Source organism: Pterocles gutturalis, unplaced genomic scaffold (genome assembly GCF_000699245.1).
Source record: "Pterocles gutturalis isolate BGI_N339 unplaced genomic scaffold, ASM69924v1 scaffold3764, whole genome shotgun sequence".
In the NCBI taxonomy this organism is placed as follows: domain Eukaryota; kingdom Metazoa; phylum Chordata; class Aves; order Pterocliformes; family Pteroclidae; genus Pterocles; species Pterocles gutturalis.
The window spans coordinates 1-13,791 of record NW_010132949.1 but is presented as its reverse complement, the minus strand read 5'-3'; the positions used below and the strand labels follow the sequence as shown (position 1 = coordinate 13,791).

Here is a 13,791-nt window from a genome sequence, read left to right as displayed (position 1 = left end):
AGCATAGTTCAAGAGTCCTAGCATTTTATTTGGTTTTCAAGACACAAAACACAAAGGAGTCTTTATAACAAGGCAAAGATCCTACAAACACTTGCACAGAATCAGGATTTCATTTTGAGATAGAATTTTTACACTACACACACAAATGTATAAATAATATTTTTATACTGAATTTTTCATAAAACACAGAATTCAAAGTAAATTCTAATCTTTTCATATGCATTCAGTTAAGTTTGAATAAAAGAATCTAAGAACTCAACGTCCCCTGTCGGTCTCATGTGAATAGTTAACTTAGCTAAACCTCTAGGTGCACTGTAGTTAATTAACAGTAAAAGGTAACTTTCCCAAAATGTAACATGAAACACACTTTTCGGTGCTTACAGAGGAAAGCAAGACACCATGCAGCTCATTTGTCTAGCTACACTGAATTCAGAACAGATAAGTAATATCACTATGCTGCTCTAAATATAAGTACACAAATAAATCCCTTCTCTTCAGTCTTTACTTGAACACTCTTGTACTAAAACTTGAAGACAGCCCTCAAACTCCATCAAAATGTGATTCATACCAGAATAATCTTAGTGCAAAGATACTGCTGCTTTATGCAATATTATCTTTTGCAAATCATTGCATTACAACTAAAAAAATGTTTCTAAGCACACAATGATTTTTCTCCTGCTACACCTACTAAATAAGTGTACTTATCTCAGTTGGCTGCAGAGAAACAATCTGCTCAAAACCTCCACAACCCTGCTCTCCAAAGCAGTTTCAAAGTAGTATTAATTAAAAACTTCAAGCCCAGGTTTCACTATAAATCCTAGACATCTAAACTTTCTGACGGTAGGTTTTATAATTTTATCTTACTCCTCTGAAAAAAAAAAAAAATCTCATTTTCACGAAGTTCTGAATTTTTGCATTAAAAACACAGAAGAGAACCACTAGGTACCTATAACGGGCAGTAACAGTATCAGAATGACGATATTTCATACTTAGAATTAACAACTCTCCACGATACTCCTAGAATACCAGTGCTCTTGAACGAAGAATATGGAGGCAGATTAACATTTAGGGTTTATGTCCCTTATTCTTTAATCTGCAAATTTAACAAAATTAGGAAACAGAAGAGAAATACAAGGAGTACAGTAGAGTTGACCAATTATACAAAATCTCAGAATTCTACTTTACATTTCATATGCCACTACACCATTTTGCTTTAAAAGTTTTCCTTGACGAGGTGCTGGAGGACTCGGCGCAGATATACAATGCTGACAATGGAAATATTTTTATTAAGTGCTTCAGGAAAAGAAGTGGATGATCCCAGGTCACCAAAAACAAAAAAAACCCAAGCAATCTTTCAAAAAATTATTCCAGTCTATAAACAGCAGCTTCAATGTTCATATTACCCAGAACAAAATAGTTTCATAAAACATTACACAAAGCAGTCCTGTAAAAAAAAGAAAACAGAAGAAAAAGAGAAGGCGCAGCATGAAGTAATTTCAGACAACCAGTTTTGTGAGAGCTTTAATGGCACAAAATGTTTATAAGCTACAACTTATACATGTACTGTAAACTGTATATAATGTTACAAAGTGCTAACTAATTTATGAAGAATGCATAATCACTTTGGCTCAGTTAACTCCAATATTTCAACAAATGTCAATTAAAAATTTTGAATTTCTAATAATCTTCATCTTTCACTTTTTAAAACAGTAAGTAAATAATGCATTTGCTGCAGTTAAGTTAGCCCGCTGCATTTTTAATGTGCGAGTTTATGCATTTTTTTCTTGATCCTATTTACAAATATTCTAGGCCAGTTTTCACTGAATGTAAGAAAAATGAAGCCTGCATTTTTTTTCCAAAACTGTAAACAGGTATAAAGCTTTTTAAACAACATTTATCTTAACAAAACTTCAACTATCAAAGTTGAAACCCCCTTTCAAATTATACAACAATCTGTTTCTGTTCATTGTAAAACTAGAAGTTGTAGACTTTCATCCAAAGCTTATAGTAGGGTATCAATAAATACTGCATTGTATCATAGCAAGTGTTACAGTGATCATGTATCCATTCCTCATCTATAGTTTTCACAATTTTTACTTCACGGCTCCTTCAAATATTATAAGCTGTGTTGATACTCTAGCCACAAGCTTGCAATATTATTTAACAGATATTCTGAAGAATTACCTTATAATTTAGAAAGGGGTAATTTTTTCTTTTTTCTTTTTTTTTGAAAAAAGTACTCCCTACTCAGTAAAAATCTATTTTTCCACTATTCCAATTTCCATACAAAACAAGGTGCTGTAATTAGAACTGAAAGTGTTTCAGCCTTTCTCCTGTCCCCTCAGTTTTTAGGACTGTAAAATGATGTACTTGATACTATCTAAAACACCCTTCACCACTTCCCCCTTCCAGCCCCCACCTTTGGGTGAAACCCAATATCCGTGCTTGAAACAAATATGCAGTTGTAGGCAACTGAAGTGCTACTAGTATTCAAAACCAAAAGAAAAAACACAGATGACTTCAAGTGAATTTTTGTTAGACTGCCCTTTCACCCTGAAAGCATTCTCTAACAGCATTCAGAAGTAGCAAAAAAAAAAAATAAATAGTTTAGCCGTGGATTTATACTTATTTCCTGGGAGCTAACTAAGTTCTTTTAAACCAAATCTCAGTTGGGATTTAGCTTCTATGCATCAGCTGCTTCAAGCAATCACTGCTATATCAAATAATCATTTTTATAAAGTCTGACGCAAGCAATTATACATAGCTGTTCTCGCCAAACTGGCTGACTACATTATATGATTTTCTACAAGTCAGCCTACTAAAGTTTTTATTTAAATGAGATTTTTGCTAGTCTTAAAATTAGCATTGGTTCCCTAAATACTTAGTATTAAAGTCTATATCATATTTTTTTATATATCATATATATATATAAAAAGAGTATTTTATCCTTCAGAGTCATGCTACATGTTCTGAAATCCAATAAAACCTATTTAAGGACATGACTGTCCCAATGCTTTGTAACAATTTGGTACTAAAGCTTCACATTTTGAAAAGAAGTGTCACTGAAGGAGGACAAGGCTTAATGTTCCCTAAGATAAAAGTTCAACATTAGTGAGAAGTCTATCTAACATGAGACATCACGAGTGACTTTCAGATTCCATGTATCCCCCAGAGGAGATTGTACAGTAAACAATGAGAGAGAGGAATATTGAAAACGCATTTGCAGAAGACATTTCAGAGCTTTACAACTTCTGAATCCTTATGCACCTGCAAGATTGTCCCCCTTAAAGATAAGTCAAACACTTTACTTCCTGAAACTGCCATATCATCATCGTTGTAAATGGTTCCACAACAAACAGAATCATATCTTTTTATACAGAGTCTAACTACACCTACAGCTGTTGGGTTTTTCCTTAATTTAAAACTACTTTTAAAAGGAAAACTTCACATTTAAAATTTTCCCTTAAGGAAACAGGTAAGGAAAAGAAAAGCTTCTTCACATGCAAACAATGCAATTTTTCTAATATTTTCTAGGCATCAGACAGGTTTTCCTACAAGAAATAAGGAGCTGACTTCATAGAAAAGACAAGACTACAACAATCACCTAATATTAAAATATGCTGATGGATTCAGTTACCCTACTTCAAATTTATGCAGTCTTTGCCTCCTGCAAATCAAAATGGTGTTAGCCAATACAAGGGGCCAAGTAAATTCCCCCAAAAGCTGATTTAAACTTTTCTTTATTGCCAGTGATTTCTTAAGTTTATTTCACAACCAGCTTGTTTTTCAAAAGAAAAAGTCATTTTCACTCTAACCAATAATTTTCTTCCAAAAAGACTGTTAATTTTATCACCATAATACAGTCAACATTTATACCATGCACAACTGCATTTTCAGTCAGGTTGCACTAAGGAGGCAACAGCATCACTGATAAAATTAAAACTTGCTGGTGGCATTTTGCATTGAGAGAAGCCCTTGCAACATATAAACAGTTGTAAACTCCATTCAGCTACTCTGACGTGTCTTGCAGGCCAAGAGGCAGGGGAATGGGAGGAGAGAGGGAAAGAATGTGGATAGCGAAACACCTCAACAGAGTTCCAACACAATACTGAATTCCAGAGTTAGCGAAAACCTGGATATGTAAGGAAAGGGTGAAGTCAGGGTCATGCTTAAAATGGTCTCAAGTCAAATGTACTAAATGAGCCAGTAACACCTTCACAGGTCACGTGGATTTCCAGGTTTTGCACTCCATCTTTCAATAAGTGCTGGCTGAAGGTGTGGTCAGTCGTTTTCCAATGTAGATGCTGAAATAAAAAGTATAAGGCATATCGTATTTCACAGAAATACCTCCTGTTTTCCAAACAGTCCTCACGCACTCAGCTGTCCTAATGTCTTTCAAGTAAGTCTGATGAGATTCTTCCAAAGACTTCACTTCTATAAAAATACTTAGAGTGAGATTTTCAGATGAGCCTCGAAGGACTGATGCTATCAATGTTCAGTGAAAGTGGGTTTCTTCCAGTCCCAAGCTCATTTGAAAATCCCAGTCCAAAAGCTTTTGTCTTGTTTGTGGAGTACCTGGCACAGAGGCTCTGGAACAGCCGACCAACACTCCCAGATTACTACAGTAAAACAAATAAAGTACTGCCTATAAAGGGAGGGGGTGAGCTTTAAAATACTGAGCATTAAGGATCTACGCAAACACTGACCTCTAACAAATAAATCCAGGCAAGATTTAATTCGTCGCAGAAATACAAAATTTTGCCATAGTACAAATATCTTACAATATATTCTTATATATGCTATCCTCCTAATTTATCTGACAGTTTACAAGAATTTAAAGAGACACTTGAACTACACCCGCAGAAACAAATATGAAGCTAAATAAAAACATATTTTGAGTACAGGTCTTTGCCCCCATCACAGAAGAACATAAGACGGATAAACATAACATAAAGACTTAAGCAAGCTGAGAGATTATGTTGGATTACGCAGGCAACGAAAACATAGCTGAGCAGAGTCATAGCTGATCTTGCAGGACACATCCAGTACTTCATGTGTCTTTCTTTAAATATTCAAACCTTGACTTTCAGTAGTACCACACAACTGCAGCATTAGACATTAAAAATTACAGAGTACGTGCCATACACACAGAACTTCACCACCATTATTTATACAATGTGTTTTTGTTAATGGTTAGTAAACATTCCAGCAGTTTTACACCTATTCTGCTCTTCCTACCTTATAACCTGAAGCATTCAAACAGAAGGCATGGCTAATCAAATGGCACGTTATAATCGCAAAGGTTATTTGCAAATTCATGATAATCCATGCATTTTCAACATAAGAAACTTGATCTATTCTAGGAATAAAACATACTAATTGCTGCAGAGTTTTAATTGCTGCAAAGTTTTCCTGCATTTCAAAAAAATGCACCAAATTCATCTTGAGCAAGGTACAATACTCTAGTTTTTCTAGATAAAACCCTTTTCAGCAGGTACCTGACATACAAGTGGAAAAGCAAAGCCAGATGCAAAGTTGAAATGAGAATTAGGTTAATACTTACCCCAGTCCCAAAGCCAAAACATGAGATATGAACAGAGATGGAATGAAAACCTTAAGAAATTCTGCAGAGAAAATGCCACCTTTTTTCATTGCTCCACTTTTTCTCATACTTAAAGACACTGAACGTTTAGGATGTCTGAAATGAAATTCCCTGAAAGAAGAGGGGGAGAGGGGAAAAAAATTCAACAAGATTTTTTTTGTTTCTTTCTTTTTTTTTTTGTTGCACACAAATACACAGATCTTCTGTAGGAACTTTTTTTTTTTTTTTTAAAGTACAAAGAGCTAGAGATCAAAGCAAGATATCCCTTACACAGAGTAAGGAATCAAAGAGAATAATAGGAGGTATTGTGGAGAGACCACTTACACAGACAGTATAGAGACAAAGGGAGCAGTAGCTGAAGAAAGAGGTAGGTCCGAGAGAGGGAATTTCAGGATGTGATTTGTTAGAAAGAGCCTCATTTTTTGTTCCAAACAGAGATACAGAAGTCTGACAGATTTAGACAGCATCCTCTATTTTAATAAAAATGCCTTGCATTCAAGGATCTGAACGTTCCCCTTCCGTGGATGAACATTACATATTTACATAGAAAGAAGAAAAGGTACAGAGAATTTAGGAGACTTGCTCAACACTATTCCATTCAATAAGCCAAAATTAAATCCCATGTATCCCAGCTCCAAGCACTCAGCTCTCCCAACAATTCCAATTTTGTAAAGAAATCTTGTAATCAGCTTGCTGTGGATTTATATTACTTTCAATAAAAAGGTAATTCTGTTGCTATTAGGATTTTCATACTTCATACTTTTTGTAGCCTCCCCGAAGAGAAATCTATCTTCTTCTAAGATCTTATCTGGAGAGCCAGGGTAATTCCATGCAATTGCGACTTATGATTCTTCTCTTCTTCATATAAGACAATATTAATTTTTTAAAAAGAGTTTAACTTACTTGGGAGGAATGTTTTCGGGCCTACTCGACCAGTCTGACACCCAGTCAGCACTTTTCTTCAAAACTTCCAACTCTTTCTCTCCTTCTACTGCTTCTTCTTCAGACTGAAAATATACATCAGACAAGCCTTGTAACACTCAATTAGCTCCTCCTCATGGTGTTAAATTGAGAGTGACAACAACAGTGGTAAAATGATAAGCAGCAAATGGTGACACCTGATAAACAAGCAAGTGTTCTTGGACTACTGATTATTTAGAAGAGATTTCATTACGCTAACAGAAGGATCTGCAGAAGTCAGTATTCTGCAAATTTTATTACTATAGCCAAGACTTTTTGTTTCTTTTAAAACAAGAGGATTATTTCAATCCCAAACGTAATAAACCAGCATTACACAAAAAATATTAAACAAAGTTTTTACAAAAAAGTTTAGCAAATAATTTTAAGTTGGTGGTAATTGATTTAAAGTGTACAGAATGTGCATAAAGCACAGAAAGACAGCCAATAAAAAGGTTTCAAAACCAGTATTTTGATTTTTTTAAAGGTGTTATTAGTCATTTAGAAACTAGCAGCTTCTACTGGGTCTCAGATGCAGTAAGGAAAGGCAAGCACTCAGTAAAACTGTCTTGATCCAAAGACTTAACATTACATCATTAGATACAAATGTTACCATAGAGGAAAAAAATAAATTAGAAAGAGGATGCCACTGACTTTGTATAGTACAAACTCCTCCTTCGTATTGAAATAAGTTCCTGAGTGAACTTTAGTAAAATCAGGTAAACTACTCACAACATTAATGTGGGAACCACACCAAACAACAGTCCGAAAAGAGATGGCAGACCTAACCAATAACTTCATTCAGATAGTTCTGGCTCTATATGGCAGAAGTGCAAGTCCTACTGCTCGGCCAGGTCTTTGACAAAATTAAATACAAGGTTTCATTCTTCCAGGAATGCTTTTTATTTATACTGCTGAAGACAGCAAATTCTATTAAATGACCAAGCTAAGAGTTCAGCACTACTCTCCTCTCGGTTGTATAATGGAGATTATTTCACTATCATGTGAGCTGACTATATGTAGAGCAATAAACTGAACACCTTGAAATCTTGTGCAAAAATATAAATATTTCAAAAACAAAACAGGTTTGACACACTTATCAGCTTTAGAGATGGAGCCTCATTTTTTCCCTCACTCCAAAGCTATTAAGCTCTACAAGTCAAATTTCTATTAATACAGAACGTAAGCCTAAACAAAATTTACTAACGCTACCTTGCTGTTAAAAATAATTGTTCTGGAATTGGTTTTAATTTAATAAAACTTTATTTCTCTTAAAAGAAAAAATAATTTAGTTAAAGTGACATGAGCTTGAGTGCACAAAAATTACTTAGTATACTTACAGGTAGTACAAAAAGGTACTATATAAAGCTCTATCAATGTACTTCAACGCTTTTTTTTTTTTTTGACATGTAAAACACATAACATTTTAGACCTTTTGACATGACAGACAGCTTGCTCTATGCCTCAAGTACTCCCAATGTTGACCAACATAAATATATGATCTATATACAATAACCACAACTTTAAAATATATTTTTTAAAAATTAATGTATTTTAAAGGTTAATGAAGAAAATACCTGAGAACTACTGTCTTTACTTGTGTGCATTTCCACATCAAAGGTTATCTGTCCATCTTCTTGAGGTGAAGGGCTAAAGAAAAATTGATTTCATTATGTCATCTTGTCATACTATACTGTGTCACCTAAAGAATCATTAGCGTAAACACCATCTCAGTTGAATCATTTCCACATGCACTTCTGCACACTATACAGATGAGTTACAGACTACACTACCCTTCAGATCACAACTGTCAGTATCAGAATCTTCCAAAACTTCTCATCTTTTCACATTTTTTTCCCATTTATAATCCTACCTTTCTCAACAGGATTGACCATCCTTCCACTGAAACAAAGAGAGCATTGCCTAAAATTTCAACTGCTACACAAAAAAATGTAGGTCCCTTCCTTCTTTTAGATAACACTGACACTAATGGGAATTGTACCTCTTTTTGTAACATTACACATTTGAAACATTACATTTTGAAACATCACACATCAAAACACCTTTTCATGCTTGGCAAGAATACATATTCCCCTTGTTAGCTACACATTGAGTACTAAAAATTTGGTAATCTACTCCAGAAATTAATCAACTATCGCACCTCAACCAAGGAAATGTTAAAGAATTTAAGTCTGGAACAATACAAAATATTGTATGACGCACCAATGGAGGCATCTCTCATTGAAACGTTAAGGGCATCTTTGTAACCTAACATAAATCTTCATGAAAAAATTGTATTTTAGAAGTATCCAAAAAGAACCCAAAACACCACACTTGAGAGCAACTTATTGCAACCATATTATTGAGTCAGTAAAATTAGATATTTTTTATACAATATGTGATTTATGACAATGTGAAATTTAACTGAGGTGTTGATGTGACTTTCCCGCACCTGGATTCCTTAGCTTCCTGCAGCAATGACATATTTTTCAAGTCAGATGTCTTATTTGATAGCCAGTTACCATGAGCCAGCAAGTACTCCAAATACTGGAGCATGACAAACTTAAGACTGAGAAAAAGCTTTATCCCTCTATTAGCATCTACAGGATAAAAACTGTAATAGATTGCATGCAGGACAGCAAACATTTCTTTACCTGTCACAGTGGGAACTACCTCTTGAACTGCTCTGTCCTGATTCATGCTGGGCATCCAGGAGAATTTTTTCCATGTCTCCATTGTGGATGGAGGATGATGAAGGGACATGTTCCAGACCTCCATTTTTCCCGTTGCCATTATCGTTGCCATTGCCATTGCCGTTCATCTGTAACTCCACCCAGGAACCTGTTGAGCCAGCCAGAAGTCATTTCATTAAAAGCAGTGAAACTAAAACCCACCCTAAGTTTATCAATTACACACAGAAAAAAACACGAACATGGTGAATTCAGATAACATATACTGCTGCTGGGAAAAAGCTCATAAACATGTACTGGAGACAAGAGTGACATGTTTCTTCCTCTTTCATCAACAAAAACAACCTTAACAAGTTATGTTTTGTTGAGCTAGTCAAATAAGATGTCCCCTCTCTCCTCAACTATTCGTGCTTTAATAGGCCACATTTCTCTCTGCAGTTTGAAGCTTTATTTATCTATGTATCTCTCAATTATACTAGTCACCTCACTTCCCTGTTCTACATTCCTTTTTGAAACAAAATTTTCATCTCCTAGCCCCCTTCTACACCATTCCCTCATTCGCAATTTTGTATTGTCCTTCTTCCTGTTTGCTACTTCCAAAGGCCCTGAAATAACCCCTGATATCTATCAAGCAGACTGCCATTCTTGGGCCTCATTGAATTGTCTTTGCCCTGTCCCCCTAACAAATATCTCCCATTCAATGCCATCTGCTCTCTCTCCTATCCTACCACAACCTTAATAAATGGGTCATACCACTATTCAAACCTTCAGAAGCTTGAGGTAGGCATTATGTTTCCTTATACAGCTGAAGTACCATGCTCACATAATTTCACTGCAGTTAGATTAAAAGATTTCACTGCTAATAGCCCAAAATAAAAAGCTGAGTAGCATGAGAAATCCAGAGTTCTGACACGAAATAACAGTTAATAATTTCAGTGCCATCACTTCAGCCTCTTTCTTTTTTTCCTTTTCCCTTAGCCAGAGAAGGCTGTATAGCCTACAAGTTGAGATTTATCAGTTTCCCCCTTTTTCTTGTAGTTATAACTATGGGATATTCATCTGTGTGCTGAGATTTGACAAAAGAGCAGGGGTGTATCGTTAATTATTTCCCATTATCAGTCAGATAATGATTTCACATGTATATTATGTCATCACAACTCCCATGTAATTTAATTTATGCCACTTGAAGGTGAGTGCTTTCAGTTTTTCTGTGTTTAGTTGATTTTTTTAAAGCTTTGACATCTCACCACTGAGGTAAAAATATTAATGAAAAGCCTCAAATTTCTTTTTAAACATTATATGTACAGGTTCTAAATTTTAATACGGATTTTTTGACTTCTGAAATGTACCTTAGAGTGCCCGCACTTATTTTCATAGCAAAGTTTTGGCTCTGGGAACTGTATCAGCAACACAGGAAGGGATGTACGTCATAATGAGTTCACCTATTTTAAACTTGATTTTTTGAAACTGAAACAGAGCTTATCCTCAGTAGCAATTATTAACTACGCCATTATACTGATGACCATGGAAGCATCAGACTCTTAAAGAGTCCCGGTGGTTTACAGTCTGGTTTCGCCTAGCTGTATTCACAAACAAGGAATTTAGGGTGTGCACAGATCTCTTGTGCACAATCACAGGACGTACACCAACTCTGTACTACATCATGGGCTTTTCAGATAATGAAGTGTTAACTGGGAAAAGGCAGCCTTTGCTCAGACTTGCCAGCATGAGACACAGAGATGGTATTATTTCAGATTTCTGATGATTGCTGGTGTCTGAAAAGGCCACACTGTAGGAGCTACACCAGGAAGGCAGATTTTCCTTGCAGCAACACCTTTACAGCAAGAGGCCACACCTGCAGAAAAGCACATGGCGACTGCAGTTAGAAGACAGTTAGGCTAGAAAGCTATACATTCCCTACTAACCAGTAGAGAGCACCTACTGGGAGAATTACCATGCTCAGGATCTGTGAAGACATCTACTATTAAAAAATTATCAGTGAGTGGCAAACAATGTGAAAAGAACAGGGTAAAAGGTGCAAGGGGACATCTTCCTTTGACACCACGCACGGGCAGAAAAAAGCCCAGCAGAAGATGATCAGAACTGGTTGTTCCAGTATGCAGCTACTAAACACACCTCCACAGCACTTAATATTACGTACAAATAAGATCTTTATTAGCGTTTATCCCAGGCTGACAAAACGTGACGTTTATCTAAAATGCGCTGTGGCTACGCTAGGAAGAACACTCAAATTAAACTGTGAGTAGAGTGTCCCAACAAGTCGAACAGTAGTTTACATGACAAGCAGCACGTTCTCCATCTGACCTCACTTTTAATGAGTCAAAATACATTCAAGGAAGCGTAATCTGACATCAAGCTAAAACATGCTACATACTCCCACTGGCAGTCACAACTGGTTTGGGACAGGGAGCCAGAGAGACCTACTGGTTTCAGAGACTGATTAGAGGGACATCAATCTCTGCTTCTTTAAAAAGATGCACAGGAATATATTTGAGAATAAGCCGCCCAAGTAACAGACAGTGCTTTTTGCCCCAAGCTTTCTTCAAAACTAAAGGAAGTTACATTAATCATCCACATGAAAACTCTTAATTTTACCATTTTTGCAACTTGACAGTGAAAGTGTAAACATGGTAGAATTAAGGGTGGCAGAATTAATAAATGGGATCTAATTCTCCTCCCTTCACAAACCACATAACACACACTTTGGGGGAAAAAAGCAAACCATTGTTTATATGAATGGTGTTTTTCTCCAAAGTTATTCAAATTTTAGCCATGCTCTAAGGCTAATTATATCAATATTAATTGACACATACTGACTTTAATTCGATTATTTTCTGTAACTGGTGGACTGTTCAAGCAACAGTAGCTAAATGTATGCGGGAGAAGGGGTCTCATTTTGTTTATTCACTCTGTGATTTCACTTGGGTGGGTGGGAAATATCAAGGACAATATATGAATTATATACATATATACATTTTATATATAAAAAAATACTCCAAACTAGTAGCTCATGAGAAGTCTGAGCCGTGGTCAACTTGAATAAACTATGAAATATCACTTGTATAATGAAATACAACATTAATTAAAAAAAATAAAAAGAGAGAAGAAAAGAAAGCTGTTCAGATTCTCATAATGGTAATTATTAAGCAGATTTTCCATGACAGAGCTAGATGGGTTCCTGCCTAAAGTGAGATTTCTTCTTTTTGTCAATATGTAACAGAGGTTTATAATAATTAAAATATAGGAAGCATCTAGAATTCCCAGAGCGAGCAAGCAAGCCTATTTTTTTTTCAGTGAACTCAAAAAAAGATAGGTTCAGTTACTAGTTTTATTCCCAGTTCTTCTGACCTTCGATTCAAGTGCTAAGGGATCTTTGAATGAAAGGCCCTAAACACGCACAAATGACACAGAGAACAAAATGAATAAGTGTCTAAGCTCATTAGCCTGAAAAGGTTCACTGAAAAGCTTATATAATGGCAGAAAATGCACCTATAACACCAAACCATTGTGGAGTGACTGCACATCTGAAAGCAGCACTAAGGCTACATGGAGCTGATTGGCTGCATTTGTTTTGTTCAGGCAGCACAGACTATCAAACATTTCCTCTCATACCTTGTGCTCACCACCTTCAGTAATCACATTGATTTTGCTAAGCCTTTACGTGCTGATCCAGCAAGAAGATCTACGTGGGCAGATCCAGCACAGGCTTACTGTGCACTCATCTCATGTCGCTCCTATCTTACAGCAGATTAATGTGTTCTACAGAGCAAGTTAACTTACTAACAGAAAACAAAAAGTATTAAATTATAGAAACAAAGACTGCTAAAATAAGCAAAGATTGCTAAAGTATGCATCAAGTTAGGCACGAGGCATGTTGCAACTTTAAGACAGCATAATCGTTATTTAAGCATGCTAGCAGCCCTGAATAGTTTCCTAAAAGACCTATTTCACTCAGGTGAACGTTGTTTTAAACTGTCATCGTTATCTCAAGATGCAGAGTTCCCCTAGCACAATAGCAGTGCTACGAAATGGACATAGTTTATTCTGCTTTTACACAATTCCCACTGAGTTATAGGAGATCAACCAACCAATATACTTCGTGGTCAGTTTAACTTATTGCAAACCGCGAAGGTAACAGTTAATCATTAATGCAACTTAATCACCTCTTCAACTGCAGTATCCTTAATAATTACAAACAAATAAAAGGACACACTGAAGTATCTGTCTAAAACGAAGGAAAAGCATCTGCCAAGCAAGTAGGAGAGCCTACATAAAAACCATCGATGTGCCTTACTAGTGTTATCCTAGGAACAAAAGGATGCAGCAGAGCAGCTGACATAGATGCCGGATATAGAGGAAAATAGCTCACGTCAGTGGTATTGACTCAGCCACTGAATAAACTCATTCCCACAGTCACGCTCCTCCCCCTACCCTGCTGTATCCCCATCTTAGCTGCTAACCGAATCAACTCAGTTTAACCACGAAACAAACCCGCTCCTGCTCGGCTCGCAGCGAGCCACG

At 36.1% G+C, this 13,791-nt stretch overlaps 1 protein-coding gene across 1 annotated transcript; it reads right to left on the bottom strand.

The window, feature by feature from the left end:
• Positions 1-1,071: 1,071 nt before the first annotated feature.
• Positions 1,072-9,406, bottom strand: BNIP3L (BCL2/adenovirus E1B 19kDa interacting protein 3-like). The gene is made up of 5 exons (XM_010081039.1): positions 9,214-9,406; positions 8,137-8,209; positions 6,506-6,609; positions 5,564-5,713; positions 1,072-4,304 (listed from the first exon to the last, which is right to left on the bottom strand). The coding sequence occupies exons 1-5, from the start codon at positions 9,378-9,380 to the stop codon at positions 4,256-4,258; spliced, it is 543 nt and encodes a 180-aa protein (XP_010079341.1). The 5' UTR covers positions 9,381-9,406; the 3' UTR covers positions 1,072-4,255.
• Between the last annotated feature and the right edge of the window lie 4,385 nt (positions 9,407-13,791).